We start from the raw sequence: 21,468 nt of genomic DNA, 5'->3' as shown, positions 1-21,468 counted from the left end.
ACCCCTTGGAGGGTAGAGCTGAGGACTTTGTACAATATCTGTATGACAAAATCGCTCAGATTCGGGAACATCTGGACTCTGACTGGGTAGATTCAGGAGGGATATGGAGGCAGGTCCTGAGAATATTATCTGGGAAGAGTTTGATTCTGTGACTCCCAAAGACATGGACAGGATACTGGGCAGACTGAGCGCGGCCACATGTTTATTGGACCCATGTCCCTCCTGGTTGGTGCTGGCTTCCCGGGAGGTTACACAAGGCTGGCTCCAGGGGATGATAAATGCTTCCTTGAGTGAGGGTGTCTTCCCCGCCGCCTTGAAGGAGGCGGTGGTGAGGCCCCTCCTCAAGAAGCCTTCCCTGGACCCGGCAGAGTCTCCAACCTTCGCTTTATTGCGAAGGTTGTTGAGAGTGTGGTAGCGCAACAGCTTCCTCAGTACCTGGATGAATCAGTTTATCTAGATCCGTTCCATTTGGGCTTCAGGCCTGGATACAGCACGGAAACGACATTGGTCACATTGGTTGATGATCTCTGGAGGGCTCGGGACAGGGGCTGCTCCTCTGTCCTGGTCCTATTAGTCCTGTCAGCGGCTTTTGATACCATCAACCATGGTATCATGTTGCACCGGTTGGAAGAGTTGGGGGTGGTGGGCACCGTGTTGCGGTGGTTCTCCTCCTTTCTCTCCGACCGGTCGCAGTCTGTGTTGACAGGGGGGCAGAGGTCGACCCCAAGGCCCCTTGTATGTGAGGTGCCACAGGGGTCGGTCCTCTCGCCTCTTCTGTTCAGCATTTATGTGAAGCCGCAGGGTGAGATCATCCGTGGTTTCGGGGTGAAGTATCATCAGTACGCTGATGACATTCAGCTGTACATCTCCCCCCGGATCACCCCAATGATGCCCTTGAAGTGATGTCCCGGTGCCTGGAGGCTGTACGGATCTGGATGGGGAGAAACAAACTCAGGCTCAACCCATCCAAGACCGAGTGGCTGTGGTTTCCGACATCCCGATATAGTCAGTTGGTGCCATCACTGACTATTGGGGGCGAGTCGTTGGCCCCCACGGAGGGCTCGCAACTTGGGTGTCCTCCTGGATTCACGCTGTCTTTAGAAGAGCACTTGACGGCTGTGGTCGGGAGGACTTTCTATCAGGTTTGCCTGATTTGCCAGTTGCGTCCCTTTCTGGATCGGGACTCATTACGTACGGTCACTCATGCTCTCGTCACTTCCCGCCTGGACTACTGCAATGCTCTCTACATGGGGCTCCCCTTGAGGAGCACCCGGAGGCTCCAGCTGGTCCAGAATGTGGCTGCGTGGGTGGTTACGGGAGCGACGTGGCCCTCCCATGTGACTCCCCTCCTGTGCGAGCTGCACTGGCTCCCGGTGGTCTTCTGGGTGCGCTTCAAGATTTTGGTTACCACCTTTAGAGCGCTCCATGGCCTAGGACTGGGGTATCTACGAGACCGCCTTCTGCCACCAGTAGCCTCTCACCGACCAGTACACTCCCATAGAGAGGGTCTTCTCAGGGTGCCGTCGGCCAAACAATGTCGACTGGCGGCCCCCAGGGGGAGAGCCTTCTCTGTGGGGGCACCTGCCATCTGGAACGAGCTCTCCCCGGAGATACGGAGGATCCCAGATTTGCGCACTTTCCGCCGTGCCCTCAAAACATTCTTATACCAGCAGGCTGGCCTGGCCTAACCTTCCTTTTAAATTGTTTTAAATTTGTCTTATAAATTGGGGTGTTTTAAATTTGTCTATGGGCCAAATCATTTAATGTATTTTTAACTGGTTTTTTAACGTTTGTAATATGTGTGTTTTATCTCTAGGCTGTCCACGGCCCTGAGTCCTTTGGGAGTAGGGCCGTATATAAATTCAATTAATAATAATAATAATAATAATAATAATAATAATAATAATAATAATAATAATAATAATAATAATAATAATTTGAATACATGAATAGCCAACAAAAAGCTATGGCTAAATTGAGGCCATTGCACATTTGTTACATTCATTGTCTGGTCCCAATACTCTCATGGCTTCTGAAACTTTGGATGCAATGAACATTCATGAAAGGTCTTTACTGAGACCATACTGACAATTTGTTACATTTTTGTGCACAAAAATAACTTTAGATCAAAGAACGGAGTACTTGATAGTAGTGGCTTCAGTTTTTAAGAAATATTAGATATATTTATTATGCCGAAGTAAATTACATTGTATAATTTTGCCTCTTTTTTTGATTCAGAGTTAATTCAAACACTGAGACTGGCAAATTTAATTAAACCAACATAATGGAATTTTTTATAACAGTCTAAGCTTTAATAATTTATTTTGTTGCTCATAGACTGAAAGAGTTCAGAATTGGGAGATGCAACAAAAAATTCAAAAATGTATTAATTGGATTGATTTGGTTTCTGGGACCATGGCCCAAGTTATCAGGATGAGGGAATCCTGGTATGAGACAGGCTACACCTTATAAGGATGAGTAAAAATCTCTTCTGCCGAAGACTGACAACCTTGGTCACAGTATCTTTAAGTAAAATCCTATGTGGAAGGAAACCAAAAATATGTAGGAAAAAATGCTTCTTCACCACAAGGGATTGCTCTTTACAGTGGCCTATTAAATCAACCTGTGAGATATTAACAAAAAATATTCAAAATTCATGGCTTTCATTATCAAATATGGATGCATACATATGTATGTATGAAAAGTTAAATATGCAAAGACAACAGTGTGGGAGTGCGTGGGATATAGACTAAAAATTCATTTAATGTCCAGTGTTTAGAATCATCTTAAAAACAATTATTTAAAAATGTTTTAATGGTTAAGATCATCAGTTGCAGATGCCTAAGAATGACACTAAGTATTATAATACATTGTTTTATTGGTTGTGTTTGTGTTTATATTGCAAATCGTTACGAGTCTTTGAGAGTGTAGTAGTATGAGCATAATGAATGTATGTATTACATTTAGCTAACTAAAATGTAGGAAATCGATGTGATGTATGTAGAATGAAATGGGATGTTACTATATCTGAGTCATTATTGGAATATTCAGAAGAGGAAAATGGGAGCTAGTTTTTACACTCTATAATTTTTGAAATGTGTTTGTGTACATTTCCTTGCAAAGTGTTGTTTTGGAGTGGGGCAGTATCAGGGTTGGGTATGAGTTTGCAGGACTCAGAATAGATTGTGAGGAGGGTTAAGCATGTAGCAAAGAGTTAAAGTTTTGAAGTGAGGTTAGGAACTCTTCAGATGTGCTGGGGAATAATGCAGCTGTCCTGGCCCTTCTTGACACAGGGAAACAAGAGTGTTATGGTGGTCCTTCTCCTTTCTCCAAGGCCAATCTAATCATTGTTAATAGGGAAAAGAAGTTGAGCCTGAAGCTTCTGCTCTGTGGGGATACTCAGGACTGAACACTCTCTATTCTTAACAGCTAAATGAAGCTAACTAGATGAGGCCATCCATTGAGACACGGTATGGTATTACCAGTACACTGCTGAGTCTGGAGTTCCTAGTGTCTGAAGGCTGTGAAGGTCTGGATGGAGAAGAACAGGCTTCAGCTCAATCTGGCATAACTGGGTAGCGATGAATTGGGGAGGAGGGTTGGATTCAGAAACTTCATCTTTTGCTCTGAATGGATTGCACTTCCTCAGACAGAACTGCTGTGCAGTTTGGAGGTCTTATTGAGATAATAGTTTCGCTCAAAGAGTAACTGGCAGCTGTGGCCAGGAGAGGCTTTGCACAGATTTTAATAGATTTATTGTATTTACAGGTGGTTCTCATTTAATCATTCAGTGACCATTTGAACTTGGTACTAAATGGCACTGAACAAGTGGCAGTTACAATTGGTCCTCATATTTATGGCTGTCACAACTTCCCATGGTCACATGCTCATGATTTGCAACCTTCCCTGCTGGCATCCAACTAACCAAGTCAATGAAGAAGCTGGCAGCAAGTCACATAAGGTTCTTACTTAATGATGGCAACCCGGACTGCCGGAACTGCCATTGCTAAGCAGTGTGGTCACATGGTTTTTTTCAATTTACAACCACATCTCTTAATGGAGTTTCTAATCCCAATTAGTTTCATTAAGGAAAACTACCTGTATTTAGATTTATTAGCTACCCAAGTCTAATGGATTCTATCTCGTACCGATTTCACCTTTTTCTATATGAGGAAGCACTCCTTATAGTGATAGAAATGGGAGGTGCACTTCAGTCTCCCCCCTATTTCTATTACTGTAATATACTCTAGTTGGGTCTGCATTCTGGACAAGAATATGCATCTTGTCCAGAATGCAGCAGGATGCAGCATTTCAGCAATTCCAGGCATTTCATAACACATTCTTGCCTGCTACGTGAGCTGCAGTAGTTTCCAGTGGGTTCCAGATGCACCAATTTCCACTGAGTTTCAAAGTGCTCGTTATTGCCTGTAAACTTTACATGGCATAGGACCATGTTACTTGCAAGGCCACTGATCTCCAATTGCTTGTGCTTGTTGTTTGTGCTTGTGTTGTTCCACCTGCCCACTGGAACAGCACCAACCCCTACCACTTTCATAAAGCAATGAAGATACCTTGGGTATTTGAATGAGAATGTTAAGTAAACCCTGGTGGTAGATTTGTTGGATTTTTTTTTTTTACTGAAAGCAACTATGGAATGTTTGCAGGCCTTGGGTATGGGTATATGGATAATCGCGGGTGTTTCTTCAACTATTTTGAATGTTCTAGTAGTAATTCATAAAGGGAAACTTCTGCTTGCAAATCTAACAATTGTCTTTTTTCTTCTTCTAGCTGAAGATCCATCTGAAAGCTATGTGAAATTGCGAGATTTTGTATTAGTAAAATTGTGTCAAGATTTACCCTGCTTTTCTCCAGAAAATCTTAAGCAAGGCTTCAGTCAAGATATGGTAATAGAAGCTCAACAGAAGCTGAAAGTAAATAAGGTATTAATAATATTTTAAATGTATCCAATATTGACATTTTGCAAATTGGTGTCCTGTTTGAAGAAGTATTCTATATCCAACCTGGGACTTTGATAAATAAGATTTTTGTTGATTTCTCTTTTCCCTTGTAGCTGCAGGGAGTATAGAATGATAGATATATAGGCAATCTCAATTTATGACAGCAATTGGGACCAAATTTATGTTGATAAGCATGATCTCATCATCTCTAGGGCCGACAATCCTTACAGTCCCGGTTGCCGCTGTTAACTGAATTCCATTATCATTAGGCGAGGCAATTTCTTGCCCGCTTCCCACAACCAGACTTCCCCACAAAGTCAGTGGGGAAGCTGGCAGGAAGTTGCATGTTCCAAACTAGCAAGCAGGGGGCGGAAATGAGGAGATGTGGAGGAGGGCCAGGACAGGTTCCCAAGAGCCACAAGTCCAGGAAAGGTACATGAGAGGGTATGCAAGAGTCATGGTCCAAGTTGGTGAGAGTGCGAGAAAGGCGTCACAAGGGTTGGGAAGAGTGCATGAGGCTCATGATTGACCAATGCAATGCAAGTGTAGAGGGTCTACAGGACGGTGCGCGGGTGGGGGATACTTCCCAGATTGATGGCTTTCCAATTGACCTTTTGAGTAAGCCAGCAGGGAAGATTGCAAATGGTGATCATATGATTTTAGAGCACTGCAACTGGTCATAAGTGTGAACTGCTTGCCAAGTGCCCAGATTGCGATCATGTGACCAAAGGGGTGCTAGGATGGTGAGAATACTGAGGACAGGTTATAACTACCATTTGTTCAGCGCTGTCATGACTTTGAATGGACAGTGAACAAATGACTCTGGGTCTAAGAGTACTTGCAAAATGCCCTTAGATAAGGAATTATTTACAGAAAGACTACATTGTAACCAAAACTATATATAATACTTATTATGTTGAAAACTAGTACAGTACAGCTTCTTTTACTGATAGGTTCTACGAACCCCACGTGTTTTAAGGTAGCTTTTTGAATTTTTAGACAATGTTTCTAGGTCAAGAATCAAGATATTATTTTTTCAAACTCATGGTAATATTGTATTGGTTACCAACAATCAATTTCAAATTGTTGTTGAGATCTGACTTTTGTATAATTATTCAATAAAGCCTTTGAGGAATTTAGGACACCAATTTTCTAGGGAGAAAAGGTTCAAAAGGCTCGACTGTTTGAAATTTACAGATTGCAAGATGAAAATAAATCTTTTGCCTAGAATGAAAATGTGAGTAAATTGTAACACACACCTCATCCACCCACCCACCCACCCCAGAATTATTTATTTGCTTATTAGAATTATGTGCTACTTTCGATCAGGAGGTTAGCGTGGATGGTCTGCTATGTTTTCACAATTTATATCTTGCTGAGGTTAGGTTTTGATATGTTTAAATTTTATGTATTAATCTTACTATTTTAAACAACCTGGAGTTATGTAGGCTAGATGGTACATAAGTGCTAAAAATGAATAAGATTTGAGAAAGTTAGGTCCTTGAAAAAGGAGGATAGGTAAAAACTAATATGATAAATTGTAGTGACTGCTGAAGTTTAAGGAATGGAAACAGTCAAGAAGAAAAGACAGTAGGCAAGATTTTTAACTTTGTACATTGGGAGCCATAATTCCAACTCCTTTTATCATATGTTTTTCCTTTTACTGTTAGCAACATACACGGCGAGTTTATGAAATTCTCCGGTTACATGCAACAGACATGAGTAATGCAGAACAATCCAGAAGTTATAGATTGGATGTAAAAAGAAGATTGATGGGCCCATATAAGGTAGCTTTTCCGTTGTTTTAATTTTTTATTTGAATTTCTCATGAGGGGAAGGAGTGAATGAACACTTTGCCCACCACTCAGGCTTTCCCAAATGCCAACTTCCTTTCCTTCTTTTTATTTTGTCTGAATATCCCTTCTCCAAGTTCTTTTCGTTTTCTGCTTCCATTCCTGGTAAGGAAATATCCAATTAACCTTTAATTTATTTTAGTAGAATACAAATCATCATCACAGTGTCAACAAATTGTCAGGAGGTGGTGAAATGTGGTAATGTTGTTCATATGTGTAAATCCTTTGTTTTCTAGAAAAAGCAGAGAGAGATTGCCAAGATGAGAAGATGTTTAAGACCAGAAGAGTTGACCAATCAGTTGAACCAAATAGACATAAATTTACAACATAAACAATTGGAAGAGACGTACCAGCAACTTATTTCAGATTATCGACGAGTCCTAGAACGACTTGCTCAGGTCTGAGGATTCTCTATAAGAAACATGCAAACTTCTGCCTATTGCATTGTGAAATACATTCATGATCACTGCTCCACTGCAAAATTTCATGTGACATTTTAATCACTTTCAAAATGACTGTGGTTTTCTGTATTTTGGATTTTTTATATTTTTGTGTTGTAGATTCTAAAAACCAGTATCTCAATCTACTGGCACTTTGCTGAAATAAAGAAAGTAGATTACAAGCATTAACAAAACTGGTCTGAATCCCTGCATAGTATGTGTAAGATCTAGCTTACCAATTGAGATGATGTAACAAGATACCAAAGTACAATGGCATAAATAAAGATTGCAAGCCCTCTCTCACCTTTGAGAATATTCGGATCCATGATCCAAATCACTAAAGTCTATAGAATTTCACAACATAATACTGAATGGTTTGACTATCCTGCAGAACTTTAGGTGCAACATTGAAAGGCATGGTGGGGAATTTAAAGACTAAAACCTAAAGTACGTCCCCCCAAATGTATGGTCTGTCATTCTAATGGGCCCAATGCCTAAGAGTAAAAATTGTGATGAATTTGTGTACCAAACTGAATAAAATTAGCACCTAACTACATTTAATGACTGTTACCATTTGTGGCTGAAGCTCACAGATCACATAGTATTACAAGTTTGCTACTTTCCATGAGTTAAAGTATAGTGGTCAAAATTTGGTATAAATATGAAGTGCATTTGGGAACTAAAATTCTGTTAACATGATATATAGATACATCCCATGAGAGGGCAGCAGATTCTGCTTGACCTTCTACATCAAATTCTTGCCTTAAGGTTAATTTAGCTTGATCTGGCCCGAATGGTAAATTAGCAGAACTGGAAAAGCCACAACATAATTTCCTTTGGATTGCTTTTTACACAAGAGTATTTGAAATTATTTGCCAGTGTTAGGTGGACCAATCCAATACAGTTACAGAATAGCTTCATCCAGTTAGACCAATTATCTCAGGTTTATTGACTCCTGCTTTCTGTCAAAGTCAAGTTATGGAAGCAGAAAGGTGTAGGTGATGGGAAGAACTCCAATTTTATTGGTGTGGTAGGGGATATTGAGGTTTTATCAGAATCAGCTGACTAACCAACTATTAGCTACAAAGTATTAGTATATTTCTGATCTCAGTTCAAAATATGGCAATTAATATACTTAAACTCATTCGTAATTTGGTTGGTAATTTGCCTGGCTGCTAGGAGGGACAATAGAGACCCAGTTCAGGTTCAATCTTCCTAGTAAGATTCCTCAGAGTAGCAGGAAGGACAATTTCTTGGTTGTAGCCATGTGACTGTGGAACTTCACCCCCAAGAACAAGAGCTTAATCTCAGACATTCTTCAAAAAGTTTGTAGACCTGATGGTGGTTGTAATTCAATGTATTTTAATTATGTCTGCTCTCCTGTTATTATAGTAAATTTGTGGCAGCTTACTTCCACACAAATACTTTAATCTCTGTAATAACATTTTGTATGTTATCATTTGCTTTGCACAGTCCTTATCACTCAGAAAGATGGAATACACAACATCAATAAATGCAATTTCAAAACTTTTGAGGCAGTAGCAGGAGAATGTACAGAAATCCATCATGCAGTGATAGTTGGCAAAGTGCAAGTATCTGGACTAGCTCTGTAGTTTTCTTGGCAAGGATTTTTGGAAGTGGTTTGCCCTTGCCTGATACCTATAGCTGAGATAGAAGGACTTACTCAGGATGACTCAGCTGGCATGCTTCCTGTTTCTAGCCTAACCATTGTACTAAACTGGCTCTTAAGTCAGTTAATCAATCAATCAATCATCATCACATGGCATTTGGAATGCCAGTACTACAGGTAGTCCTCAATTTATGACTGCAATTGAGCCCAAAATTTATGTTGCTAAGCGAGACATTTGTTAAATCTATTTTGTCCCATTTTACAAGCTTTCTTGCCACAGTTGTTAAATGAACCACTGCAATTGTAAAGTTAGTGACACTTGTTAAGAGAATCTGGTTTCCCCATTGACTTGGCTCGTTAGAAAGTCACAAAACGGGATCACATGACCCTGAGTCAGTTACCAAACATCTGAATTTTGATCATGTGACCATGACCGTGGGGATGCTTGCAATGGTCCTAAGTTTGAAAAATGGTCATAAGTCCCTTTTTCAGTGCTGTTGTAACTTTGGTCACTAAAACTGTTGTAAATCAAGGACTACTTGTATATTTTTGGGGGAAAATATAGCAGCCCCAGATATTTATAGGCGACCAACTGGGACTGCTCAGAGCCATGTGGTCAAGCATTTAGTGAAAAAAATCAGCACCATATTTTCACTTTACTTGCTGTCCTTTTGGGGGGGGGCTCTGCATCCCATTCGTGGATAAAAAGGTGAAGAATTTCAAGGGATGCCCGAAGCGAGATAGGTGGTTGAGTCCCAAGTGAGTATCTCGGGACTCACCTGAGTATTTCGGCTTGCTGAGCAAGAGGACTCAATTGCATTCGCGCTCCCCCCACCCCTGCTGTTCAAAAAGGGCTGATTTGTCCTAAGAAACCAAGAGTATTGAAACATTTCAAGGTTTCCTTCAAAGGAGAAAGATATACAACTATCCTTGTCTACATCGCCCAAGGGATGCTGCTGGCTTCCACTATAGCTGTACAATATGTCCCAAAGGTGCTTTTTCAAGAGGCAAGTGGACTTTCTGGTTTTTCTTTGAAGATGTTTCACTTCTCATCCAAGAAGCTTCTTCAGCTCTGATTGGATGAGAAGCGAAACGTCTTCAAAGAAAAACCAGAAAGTCGAGTTTCCTCTTGAAAAAGCACCTTTGGGACAACCATGACATGGATGACTGAGAATCTCCATAGGCGTTTAACTGCACAACAGTTGCAAACCCTTTGCTCTTTGTCTATGGAGATTTTCAGGCATCTTAGCATATTTTTGTTTTTTCAAAAGGCAAGCAACTGGACTTTCTCGGTTTTTCCTTGAAGACGTTTCGCTTTTCATTCAAGAAGCTTCTTGGGTTCTTCAAAGAAGCGAAACACTTTCAAGGAAAACCCGAGAAAATCCAAGTTGCCTTTTTTGGGCGGGCGGGGGGGGGGCGGGAACCACCTTCGCGTTACCTGCTCTCCAAGCAATCGTGTGAAAGGAAGACGAGCAACAGCCGAGAAAGGGGCGTGGCTTCCTCTCGGCACCTCCCCTCCCCTTTTCGCGCGCCCGTTTTTGCCTCCTTCGCTTAAATTGCCGTCTTCTCCCGGCTCAGTGGCGGGCCATGGGTGGGAGTGTAACACCGCTCCCACGTGACCGGCGTGTTTATGCAAAATGGCGGCGCCCAGGGGTGCTGTTGGTATGCTGCGCCTGTTCACGGGTAAGTGCCTTCTGTGATTGTCTCAGAGCCGACTGCGAAGAGCGATTCCACAGGCGAGGAAAGCGGATGCCTCGTATAGCACGCCTGAAAGCTGACTTATAATAGCTTTTCTATCTAGCAGGAAGGACTCGATTAAGTCTTTCTCCTTTTATTTAGTAATGCTATTATTTTAGAGAAACTCAGAATTTCCAAGTTTATTAAGTGTCGGGAAAAAAAATCCAAAGAGTTCCAACAAAAGTAACCGATGTACTGTACAACGTCCTCTTCTCCCCACGATGAAAGTTTTGCTTGAAATTTGCTGCTGGAATTATATCTTAAGCATGCTTTCTTGTTACTTGCGCTCCATCCTGACTGTAGAAGTTATGGTATATAGGGATTAAAGGATTCCTGTAACTCCATAAACGGGAAATATGCTTTAATCTGAATTGAAGTTTGCAAATCTTGATCGGTGTCTGGTTATCTAAAGCCTGAATAATGATTGGTGAGATATACCTAAAAGGGTATAAATCCAGTTTGTACAAATGTGATCCTACATTGTGTTGCATCAACAGAATTTATTCAGTATAAAATAGCTGATTTTCGAAATTTAAACAGGATTGGAGTTAGTTAGTACTTAAAGGAGGAACCATCAGGGAAGAAGTCAGTGGCAAACTGCTTCCATATTGCTGCCAAAAATCCCACATATTATTCTGTATCTATGAAATCACCAGGAGTCAGATTTGACTTGTAGGAGGGGTTGCCTTCATAGACTTGTGTAGTATATTCTTGGGCTTCCATTAAAGACTCTTATTGTTAGATTAAGTATAGGTTTGCAATGGCAATTGCAGCCAATGTGTCTCTTTGATCGCAAAGTCTAATTTTTGTTAGATTGAAAGCTATATATACAGGGCCGGATTTAGATGAAAAGAGGCCCTAGGTTATTCCACTTATGAGGCCCTTTCACCTATAGTGAAAGTGTAATTTTAATTTTGCTAACAATTTGAATGTAGGCCCCTCTTGATCTTGAGGCCCTAGGCTGAAGCCTAGTTAGCCTATAGGAAAATCCGGCCCTGTATATATAGGAGTAGTTTGAAAGAGATGTCTGATGAACTTGGATATTTTTTCTTTAAGAAAGCAAATGTGAATATAATTTTAAAGCAATTCATAAGTTGTCTGTCTAAACTCTGGCATAGCCTGTCTACAGGAATATGATTGATTGCACTATTGGAGTAGATTGTAAATGTTCTGATTATGCATTGGAACAGTTTTCAAGGATTAATAATTTCCTTAGAATAATATTCTAATTTCTTAATAACAAAAATCAGGATAATATTCTTTGAAACACATCTTAATGGTCATGAGAGCCTGCAGTATCCTTATATGCACTGATTTGCTGATTTTAAAAAGCTAAATCATTATGAAGTAGGCACTCTCTGCATCTTCTGATAAGTGGCTCTCAATCTTTTAAAATATTCCGTTTCAGATAAAAACTCAATTTATACTTGGAATTCAAAAACAAATAGGAAGGCTATAGTTGTATTTGTGGCTCCTTGAAAGTTCAGATGTTGACCTGTAAAAAAAAAAAAAACCAATTGTGTTTACAAGTAGCCATTTGATGTATCACTTCTTCCTTCTATGTTCATGCTAGTAAAGCATGTTTATTTCTGCTTCTGAGGGAAAAAAGTTATTTAATGAGCTGTCAAGCGATGGTTAATATGCTACTATGTATTTCCTTGCTAGTATGTATTTCCAACCTATGTTAATGAGTTGGGTGCCCATATTAGAGTATAGAACATAGAATCATAGGGCTGAAAGGGACCTCAGTCGTCTTCTAGGCAGGACATCTTATACCAGGGGTGTCACACTGGCGGCCCATAGGCCAGATGTGTCATGCACAGGCCATGCCAATTCCAGCTCCACAAAGAGAAAAAAACGCCATGAAATGTCATGTGATGGCAATGTTGCACTGTGAGTTTGACACCCGTGCCTTATACCTTCTTGGACAAATGGTTGTCCAGTCTACTTTTGAAAACATCCACTGAAGGAGTACCCACAAATCTGGGAAGCAAGTTATTCCATGGATTAATTGAATCCATGGAATAGTTGAACACGTGGCTCTTTCGTTAGCTGATCCGCCATGGGTGTACATTGCTATAATTTTAAACTGTTTTAATTTGGGTTGTTGATTTTAATTTATTGTGATTTGTATTGGATATTGTTTTTGTAAACCGCCCTCAGTCCCTCAGGAGAATGGCGGCATATAAATTGCAAAAATAAATAAATAATAAATAAATAAATAAATAAATAAATAAATAAATAAATAATCAATCAATCAATCAATCAATCAATCAATCAATCCCACTGTGGGAAAACTTCTCCTAGACTATATAAAATTTCTGTCATATCCCAGAATATGAATGTAAGGCAGAACTTACTTTTGGCCATTTATACATGCATACCCATATGTACATATAAATAGATTGCATTTTTTGTTATGTATTCTGTACTCTTGCACTGGGAAAATAGAATCCCTCTGATGAACTGATAATTAATAATAACAATTTACAACTATAATAAACAAGAGAATAGGAATATTGGCCTAACTGTGAAATCATACCGTGCAACATTAAAGGAGAAAGAGAAATAAAACTTGCAATAACATTGGAATGCATTTATACAAATGAAATGAAAAGGATGGAATTCAGCTAATGTGTTCCACCAAATGTATCTTTTTGTTAGCAGAATGAGGTAGAGAGAAAAGAATGTTTAACAATTCTCATTTCCTCCTACAGTATTCTGTTGCTCCCCAGTTTTTGTTCAAACTACAGGTAGTTCTTGCTTAGAGACCACAGTTGGCAACAGCAACTTGGTCAGTAAGTGCCATGGTCACTAAGTAGATAATCACATGATGCAGCAGGCTTAGGAACAACCCCTGGGCTGTGGCCCACTACTGGGCCATGGCCTATTCAGAACTGGGCTGCACATGTGGTTGGCGCACACATACAGCTCAACTCATGCACATCAAACTGCATGTGTGCGTGTGCCGGACTGCCACTCACACCAGTCGAGCTGTTTTACTCATTTGGCATCCTCTATATAAGGGGTGGCAAACTTGCAGCATCACATTGTCGTCACGTGACGTATTGTGACTTCCCCCCCCCTTTTGCTAAAATGGGGGTAGGTGTGGCCAGTGTGTGACACATCCAGCCTGCGGGCCGCGAGTTTGACACCACTGCCCTAGATGGTTCCTCCCATTTCCTTCTTCCTCTTTCTTTAAAATAATTGTGTCTGTTTCTGCAAGACAGCCTCTTCAGAGTGGTTTCTATTCTATTCACATATTCAAGAGTAATCCTCAGCTTGCCCAATAAATGTAATTCAAGGATTGCATCATGCAGTCTATTAAGAATTGACAACACAATCCTATATATGTCTATTCTGAAGCTAATCCTGTTGAACTAAACGGGCTTCTTCCCATGTGTCAATATGGCTAGAGCCTGAAAAGATATGTATTTGCATATGAATGAAACAATCATTTCTGATTTGTGGGATTTCTGTTCACTTTGGGGAAAGGCAACGATAAATTTGCCCTCTTCAAACTCATAATTTTCTATGCTGGAGTAAGGAGATGGAGTGTTCCGATATTTTGGAAAAGAGGTGAAGAAACAGATACGTTTCTTAATCATAAATTGAATGCATTCAATATTAAGCCTGCATTCTCCAATGCATTGACCTAAATAAAAGTACCCAGGATAGAAGTGTAAAACAAAGAAAAAGGAAATTTTACTGAAATCTGGTCACATTACCCTATGGATGTTGAAGATCATCGGATGTAGCATTTTATAATTTTCATATTATTTATGGCCTAATATATACTCTTGGTATTCCTTAAAATGAAAAGTAGTTAATAAATACTGTACTGAAGATTCCTGTTATTACAAGATATTATGTGATAATAACCTGTTCCTTTGACTGTCAGTTCATACCATTACTCTAGGTCCGTGATGGCGAACCTATGGCATGCGTGCCACAGGTGACACACAAAGGCCTCTCTGTGGGCACACCAGCTGTTGCCCCAGCCCAGCTCCACCACACATGTGTATGCACCTCCCACTGGCCAAATGGTCTTTGGGTCTCTGCCGTGCATGTGCAGGGATTGGGCGCATGTAGGGGATGCACACATGCATGTGTGGGGAGAGGGACGCATGTGTGTGGGGAATGCAGGTTAGTGCAGGAGGCTTTCCAGGCCCAAAATAGTGTGCAGGGTGGCCTCATGTGCAGAGCTGTGGAGTCGGGAGATAAATGTTCCGACTCCGACTCCGACTCCGACTCCTCAGTTTTTTGTACTTCCGACTCCGACTCCGACTCCCCGACTCCGACTCCTCTGTATTAATATGCGAATGTATTTTATACATTCCTTGAAGGAAAGAAAGGCAACATACATGTCATTACCACAGGACTACTGGCTGGGAAGCCAACAGTCTACTGTATTGAACAGTTTAAGCAAAAGACAAACACAATGAAAACAACAAAGTTTTATTAATTTTTTTTTATTAATTTAATTAATCAAGTTGCTGGATAGTAGCAGCAGGCATAAACATCAGGAAATGGAACTTTACCAGTTCAAAAATACAAACCACATTATTTGGTTGTTTTAGAACAAAAACAAAGCTTATCTATATGAACCAAAAACAAAATCTGTAAAACCTAGAAATGGTTTATATTAATCTTGAAATGTAGTTATAGGCTTAGCAAATGCAAATCAATTCAATGTAGAGTTCTAAGGAAGAGAATTGCCTCTGCCAGATCCTCTTTCATAGAGGCTCTTAAGTCAGACTTTATTATTTTTAGGGCTGAAAATAATCTTTCGACACTGACTTGGGTGGGTGGCATTGCAGTAACTATTCTGGCCACATCACTAACGATCTCTGGATAAACAAGGATGGCTTCTTCAACAGTAAGTTTTGATGAGCGATCATACTTTTCAACTTCTTTTAGTGCTTTATAAAACTCCTGTTGGAATTTTTTTATTTGGACATTTACTGGTTCTGTAACGCTTATGCGACGTCGCTTTCCTTTAGCAACTTCCATTTTGTCTAAGAAGGAATCAAAGTCTAATTCTTCGTTTGAAGAAGATGATTCTGAGTTACCACTATTGCTTAAAAGAACTCCATCCTCCTGTGGAGGTATTTCAGGTCGTAATCCCTTCATGCGAACTGCTACATCATAGAGGGCCTTTTTCCCAGTAGCAATCTGTTTACTGTTCAATAAAAGTCGGCTCATTGGGTCGACATAAATAGCCGCTAACAAGATTTCATTTTCCAGCAAAAGACTCTCTCTTTTCATCATTGAAGATGCAATGCCCTCAGCTATTAACCCTCCATTTTTGTTCAGGCGATATAACAGGCTCTTCCATTCCAAGAGGAATTTACCCGGGGTTAGATCATCACATTGCAACCTCTTGGTGACAGTGAAGGGGTGAGAAAGAAGGTTCTCCAGCTCTTTTGTTTGTGTCCACTGGCTTGCAGTTAATGCAAGATTTTCATTGTCCATTTCTTCTATGAAGTCTTTAAGTTCAAGCAAACGCTTCACCATTAAATAAGTGCTTCCCCAGCGAGTTGTTTGATCCAAAATGGCTCCTTTTCCTGCACGTCTTTTCAAAATTGCATCTGTTTTTGGGGCCCTGGCTGCAACAGTTACTTGCCGTAATTTGCCAATTAATGTAGCTGCATGGCGATCTTTTAATCCATCTCTTATGGCAAGTTGCAGTGTATGAACAGCACATCGCATATGATGAATAGTAGCAAGCTTCAATGCTTCTTCAACAAAGTTGTCTAAAAAAATGTCAGCATTCTCTTCAGTTTCTAAACTTTCTCTAATACTTGCAGAGCTGTCTTCCTCTAAGTCTAATATCTGTTTGATACCTTCTTCATCTGCCTTCATCTTCTCAATTGTGCTCAACATGTTAGAAGCGTTATCTGTCACAACACATAAAATCTGTTCCTTTTTAATTTCAAAATCTTCTAGAACACCCTCCACTAACTTCTGAAGGTAATCACTGGTGTGATGTGCCTGAGTGTCCTTTACTCCGAGGGTCCGTGTTATTGTTTTGTTATTTTCATCCACAAATCTAACATTAATAGCGAAATAATTGACTCTGTGACGTGTGCATGCATCCATTTTAAGGAAGACAAAACGTCCTTTCATAACTTTATGTTAGCAGTCTTTTTGCCATTGTTTAGGATGCCTCCGGAGTCGGAGTCGGAGTCGGTGCATTGTTTGCCGACTCCGACTCCGACTCCAGGTACCCAAAATTTCCTCCGACTCCGACTCCTCGACTCCGACTCCGACTCCGACTCCACAGCACTGCTCATGTGGCACCCTCGTGCCCCGTTTTGGCTTCCAGGTTGGTGCAGGAGGTTTTCCATGCCCAAAACAGGGCACATGCCCCGTTTCAGCTTAGAAAGCCTCCTGCACCAACCTGGAAGCCAAAATGGGGTGCGGGGGAGCCGGGGCATATGCGGGGGAGATGCATGCACGTGGGTGGGGCGCATGCGCAGGGGGCGCTCACATTGCATTTTGGGGATTCGGGCACCCGCACCTGCATTCACGCACACGTGTACGGTTTGGGCATTCAGCACCAAAAAGGTTAACCATCACTGCTCTAGGTTAATACCAAGGCTAAGAACAGCCTTCCAGAACCCTATACCCTCTAGATATGTTGGAATGGAAGTCTGAAAGTTGTGATTCTGCCCATCCTGCTAATACAGAAAATCTGAATAATCGTTCTACATAAAACATAAATTAATATCTATGTCTGCCCCAACCCCATGCCAAAGCATATTGGGTCAGAAAAAGAAAAAAAATCTATCTCTGTTGTGACCCACCAGTGGCCTGCGTGGATCGTGGTTGATCCCAACAACGAGGAGGCTGGTGTGGTGTCACGCAGCCTGTGCAGCCGGTGCTCGCGTCGGACAACGAGGAGGCTGAAGAGGATGTGGTGCCAGAGGCAGAGACTCAGCCAGGGCCTTCAGAACCTCCAGAGGCTCCTTCAAGTGGAGATAACAAAGTGGAGGAGCCTCTCCTCAATGCTCAAGCACGTAGGGCTGCCAAAAGGCAGGAGTTGCTACTCAGGAGGAGGAGGTGTCCTCGAGATAAGGCTTAGGATAATTGGCCACTCCCTTAGCCTATTTAAGTCACACACCGTTAATAAGTTCCCCACTCCAGGGGAAGGATACTGCAAAATCCCCATTCCCTCCCCACTCCTGGGGAAAGGATATTGCAAAGTCTCCATTCCCATCCCACTTCTAGGGCCAGCCAGAGGTGGCATTTGCCAGTTCTCTGAAATACTTAAAATTTCCGCTACCGGTTCTCCAAACTGCTCAAAATTTCCGCTACCGGTTCTCCAAACTGCTCAAAATTTCCACTACCGGTTCTCCAAACTGCTCAAAATTTCCGCTACCGGTTCTCCAAACTGCTCAAAATTTCCACTACCGGTTCTCCAGAATTTGCCACAACTCCTTGGGTTTACAGTATAGTAGAAACCCAGAATCTAGTAGAGCAACTGATCTCTACATTTTTTACTCTGGAGGAAACCTTCAAATAATTTTCAGGTCTCAAGGAACCCCTGCAAAAAAGCATAGAAATTTCACAAAACAATTTACTTCTAACCTATATATTGTTTTAAAATTTTTACAAGAGCAGCAAGCCAGCAGCTGACACATGTACCATATAAAAAGCCCTATCATTGCAGTCACTAACACTTAAAAAGAACACTAAAAAAGAAACTTTTTTTTTCATCAGAGTCTATCACAGAACCAGGACTTCTGAACAACCCCAGAAAGGCTTCCGTAGAGTTTGGAATAAAAATAATGTTTGGAAGTCCATGTAAGAATGATCTTTTATTAATATTACCAATGTACAGGGAATCACTTTATTGCTGCTGATATTAAATATTTAAGAAGAAACCGTATCTCTTATCCTCTGCTCATCATGTCAAAATCAAAAATTATAACTAAGTCATCCTCTAGGGTTATTCAGTTGGTGCCAATCTTTGCTACAATATTTGCTACAGTCCACATTATTTGCTTGTGAGAAAGTTGAAAGAAAGTCTGCTCAGACGTCACAGGATGTTTTGCTGCCCGTGAATTTCTTTCTTATTTAAGCAGGTGGAATAAATTTTAAAATGAAAATATGCTGTTCTTGGTTACAGGCAGTCCTCAACTTATGACCCCAATTGAGCGCAAAATTTCTGTTGTTAAGTGAATTTTGCCCCATGTTATGACCTTTCTTGCTACAATTGTTAAGGGAATCACTGCAGTTGATAAGTTAGTAACCCAGCTGTTAAATGATCATGGCTTCCCCATTGACTTTGCTTGTCAGAAGGTCGCAATAGGTGATCACATGACCTTGGAACACAGCAGTGGTCATAAATAGGAACCAGTTGCCAAGCATCTGAATTTTGATCATACGATCATGGGGATGCTGCAAAGGTTTGTAACTATAAAAAACCATCATAAGTCACATTTTTCACTGCTGCTGTAATTTTGAACGGTCATCAAATGAACAAGTCGAGGACTACCTGTACTTAAATATTATTGTAGTACCATGTTGTGTCTGATCTTTTTTAAAAAAATATTTATTGTTTTATCATGAAAGATAAAATACAAAACAGTAAAACAAACAAAAGCGTACATTCAATCCTAACAACAATAAAAAAGAAAAAAAGCATACAAAAAAAGAGGGAAAAGTGATCAATTAAATTTAACATTTAACATGTAGGATCCACCCCCTACACGTTGTGTCTGATCTTTTTATAAGTAAAAATAACATATCTACATTTCTTATCTGATTATTCTTTTTTCAGGAATCGTTCTCCAATCTACTAATTTGCTCTGTTTTCATACTGTTGATAAAGGATTAGAGGATTAGGGAAAGGTTTGGCAACCGATGGGCCACATGCAGCCAGCAGGTGTCTCGTCCAATTTTCCCTAATCAACTGGGAGAAGTGAACAAAATGTCTGCCTCCCTTCCGCTAATGAGAGCAACGAAGCAGCAGTCTTAAGTAGAATTGTTGGGATGAAGGACCCAGCAAGTCTTTTCCCTATTGCTTCCATGATCCTGAGGTTGGGTTCCCTCGTCACCCTAAGCCATGGTTTGTTGAGCAAGCCATAATACCTCAGTTAAAACAAAATACTGAGCCATAGACAACAGTTAAGGTTTGTAAACACAACACCTAGATTTACAATTTGTACTGAGAAAACCAACGTAAACGGCATTATTATTACATCTGTGAGAGGGTTAGAGTTGCTTATTCCTTACTCTTGTTAGCTGTGATTAAGTAGCAATCTTAAGGGGGGGGGGCTTGCTAGAAGGGCAGAAAATGTCTCACTGCTTCTCCAGTCATCCAGTGCAATAGCACTGTTTCCATTAAATTTAAAAGCAGTGAACCCACATTATGTAAGAGGAGAAAGCCATGAAAATTCCTCACTGCATCCCAGCATACCTGCTGCTTATAACAGAGACAAAGCATAATCCTGAGCAAGCTTTCTTGGATGAATAAGTGGGGGACCTGAGTACTAGATACCACTTGGGCACCCATGGGTAGGCAACCTTCAATTTTTTAATGCCCCTCAACATTGCATTATTGGAATTTGGTGGCAAATTTTTAAAAATTAGCATTTTTTCCATTTTTTCTTAAAAGATAAAATAGAGGCGAGCCTCTGGAAGATTTAACATATTAATTTTATTTCATAAAAAAAAAGTAGTCTAAACATAGCAGAAAAAAAGAAAAGGCATGCGTGTGATAAAATCCCAACCCTATTTCTCTGGTGACATCACTACCCTACTTGCTGCTCTAAGTGGCACAAAAATGAAATAGAAAAAGAATGCAATAAAACCAAAGGGACATAAAGAATGGAATAAAACCAAAGAAAGATACGATCCATAACCTCAAAATAATTACCCTCTACTAGTTTCAGGGAAAATTGGATTTTAGTTTGGGGAAAACGATTTCTTCATTTTGAAAGAATAAAGACGGTATTTAATTCTCATTATGAATTGTTTTGCTTTTAATAAATGCCCTGGACATGAGTTTTATATCTGTGCTGGATATTCCATTTATTTGCCAACCTCACCAAATTGGAATTGAAATGTGCATTTCACAAAACCAAGAAGAGGAACAGATGGTGATGGTTGACTGTCAACTCCCTGGTCTGTATCTTCCTGTTATTGCATCCTGTGGAAAGAAGACCTTTAGTTAAAACAGTGTACTAATTTCATTTGTTATCAGTTACAAGCTTCTGAAAGAGCTTTCTGATCACTACTGTTATCTGGTGGCGCCTAATTTTTCATCAGTATTAGACAGGTAGACTAGCTGGATCTGAGCCCAAATTTACCATTGTAAGTGGTGAACGTGATCCCTTGTGTTAAGGAATTCAGGGGTGAATATTGGAATTTACATGGGAGTTGAAAGAAAACTGTATTCAAGGCTCAGCTCTCATTTTCATCCTTCTCTTTGTAGTTGTTATACATTATGTTACAATCTTGAATTATGGTACAGGATGAAATCCTTTTTCAGGTGTCAGTAAAGTCTCTTATGTAAAATAAATACAACCCATTAAATACACGCTGAGTCTTGATTGCTGTTTAGAGATGATCTGACAACAGTGACTAAAGAAAGCAGAGCTTATTTATGTCAAAAACAATTAATGATAAGATTAACAGAATAATTTTGATCCACCCATTTACACGGCTCTCATTCCTTTTGAAATCCGGGTAGCTATGCATATTTCAAAGTTGAGGAACAGTTGCATGGTTCTTAAATTACACATTGAGCAATGAGGCCAAATAGGATAATCTATAATAGAAGAAGATGTGAACGAGCCTTGGTACTACAGTGGTTTAAAGCACCCTGTTATTAACACAGC

At 40.4% G+C, this 21,468-nt stretch overlaps 2 protein-coding genes and 1 long non-coding RNA gene across 3 annotated transcripts in view; 2 read left to right on the top strand and 1 right to left on the bottom strand.

Moving 5' to 3' along the window:
* HAT1 (histone acetyltransferase 1) overlaps positions 1 to 7,807 on the top strand; it is a 33,171-nt gene extending 25,364 nt beyond the window's left edge. Inside the window, exons 9-11 of the mRNA XM_070956906.1 lie at positions 4,789 to 4,940; positions 6,629 to 6,745; positions 7,048 to 7,807. Of these exons, the coding sequence (XP_070813007.1) occupies positions 4,789 to 4,940; positions 6,629 to 6,745; positions 7,048 to 7,215 (437 nt within the window). The 3' untranslated portion in view covers positions 7,216 to 7,807. The remainder of the gene's footprint in view (positions 1 to 4,788; positions 4,941 to 6,628; positions 6,746 to 7,047) is intronic.
* On the bottom strand, positions 6,618 to 8,583 carry LOC139327186 (uncharacterized). Its single transcript, XR_011601654.1, has 3 exons — positions 8,420 to 8,583; positions 7,162 to 7,408; positions 6,618 to 7,043 (listed from the first exon to the last, which is right to left on the bottom strand). It is a non-coding gene; the product is annotated as an uncharacterized lncRNA (long non-coding RNA).
* A 1,925-nt stretch (positions 8,584 to 10,508) lies between these two features.
* METAP1D (methionyl aminopeptidase type 1D, mitochondrial) overlaps positions 10,509 to 21,468 on the top strand; it is a 92,001-nt gene continuing 81,041 nt past the window's right edge. The window contains exon 1 of the mRNA XM_070956905.1: positions 10,509 to 10,564. Within this exon, the coding sequence (XP_070813006.1) occupies positions 10,519 to 10,564 (46 nt within the window). The 5' untranslated portion in view covers positions 10,509 to 10,518. The remainder of the gene's footprint in view (positions 10,565 to 21,468) is intronic.

The sequence above is a fragment of the Pituophis catenifer genome, unplaced genomic scaffold (genome assembly GCF_029215685.1).
Source record: "Pituophis catenifer annectens isolate HBS135680 unplaced genomic scaffold, rPitCat1.0.hap2 SCAF_1, whole genome shotgun sequence".
NCBI classification, from domain to species: domain Eukaryota; kingdom Metazoa; phylum Chordata; class Lepidosauria; order Squamata; family Colubridae; genus Pituophis; species Pituophis catenifer.
This window is presented reverse-complemented; position numbering and strand designations above follow the sequence as displayed.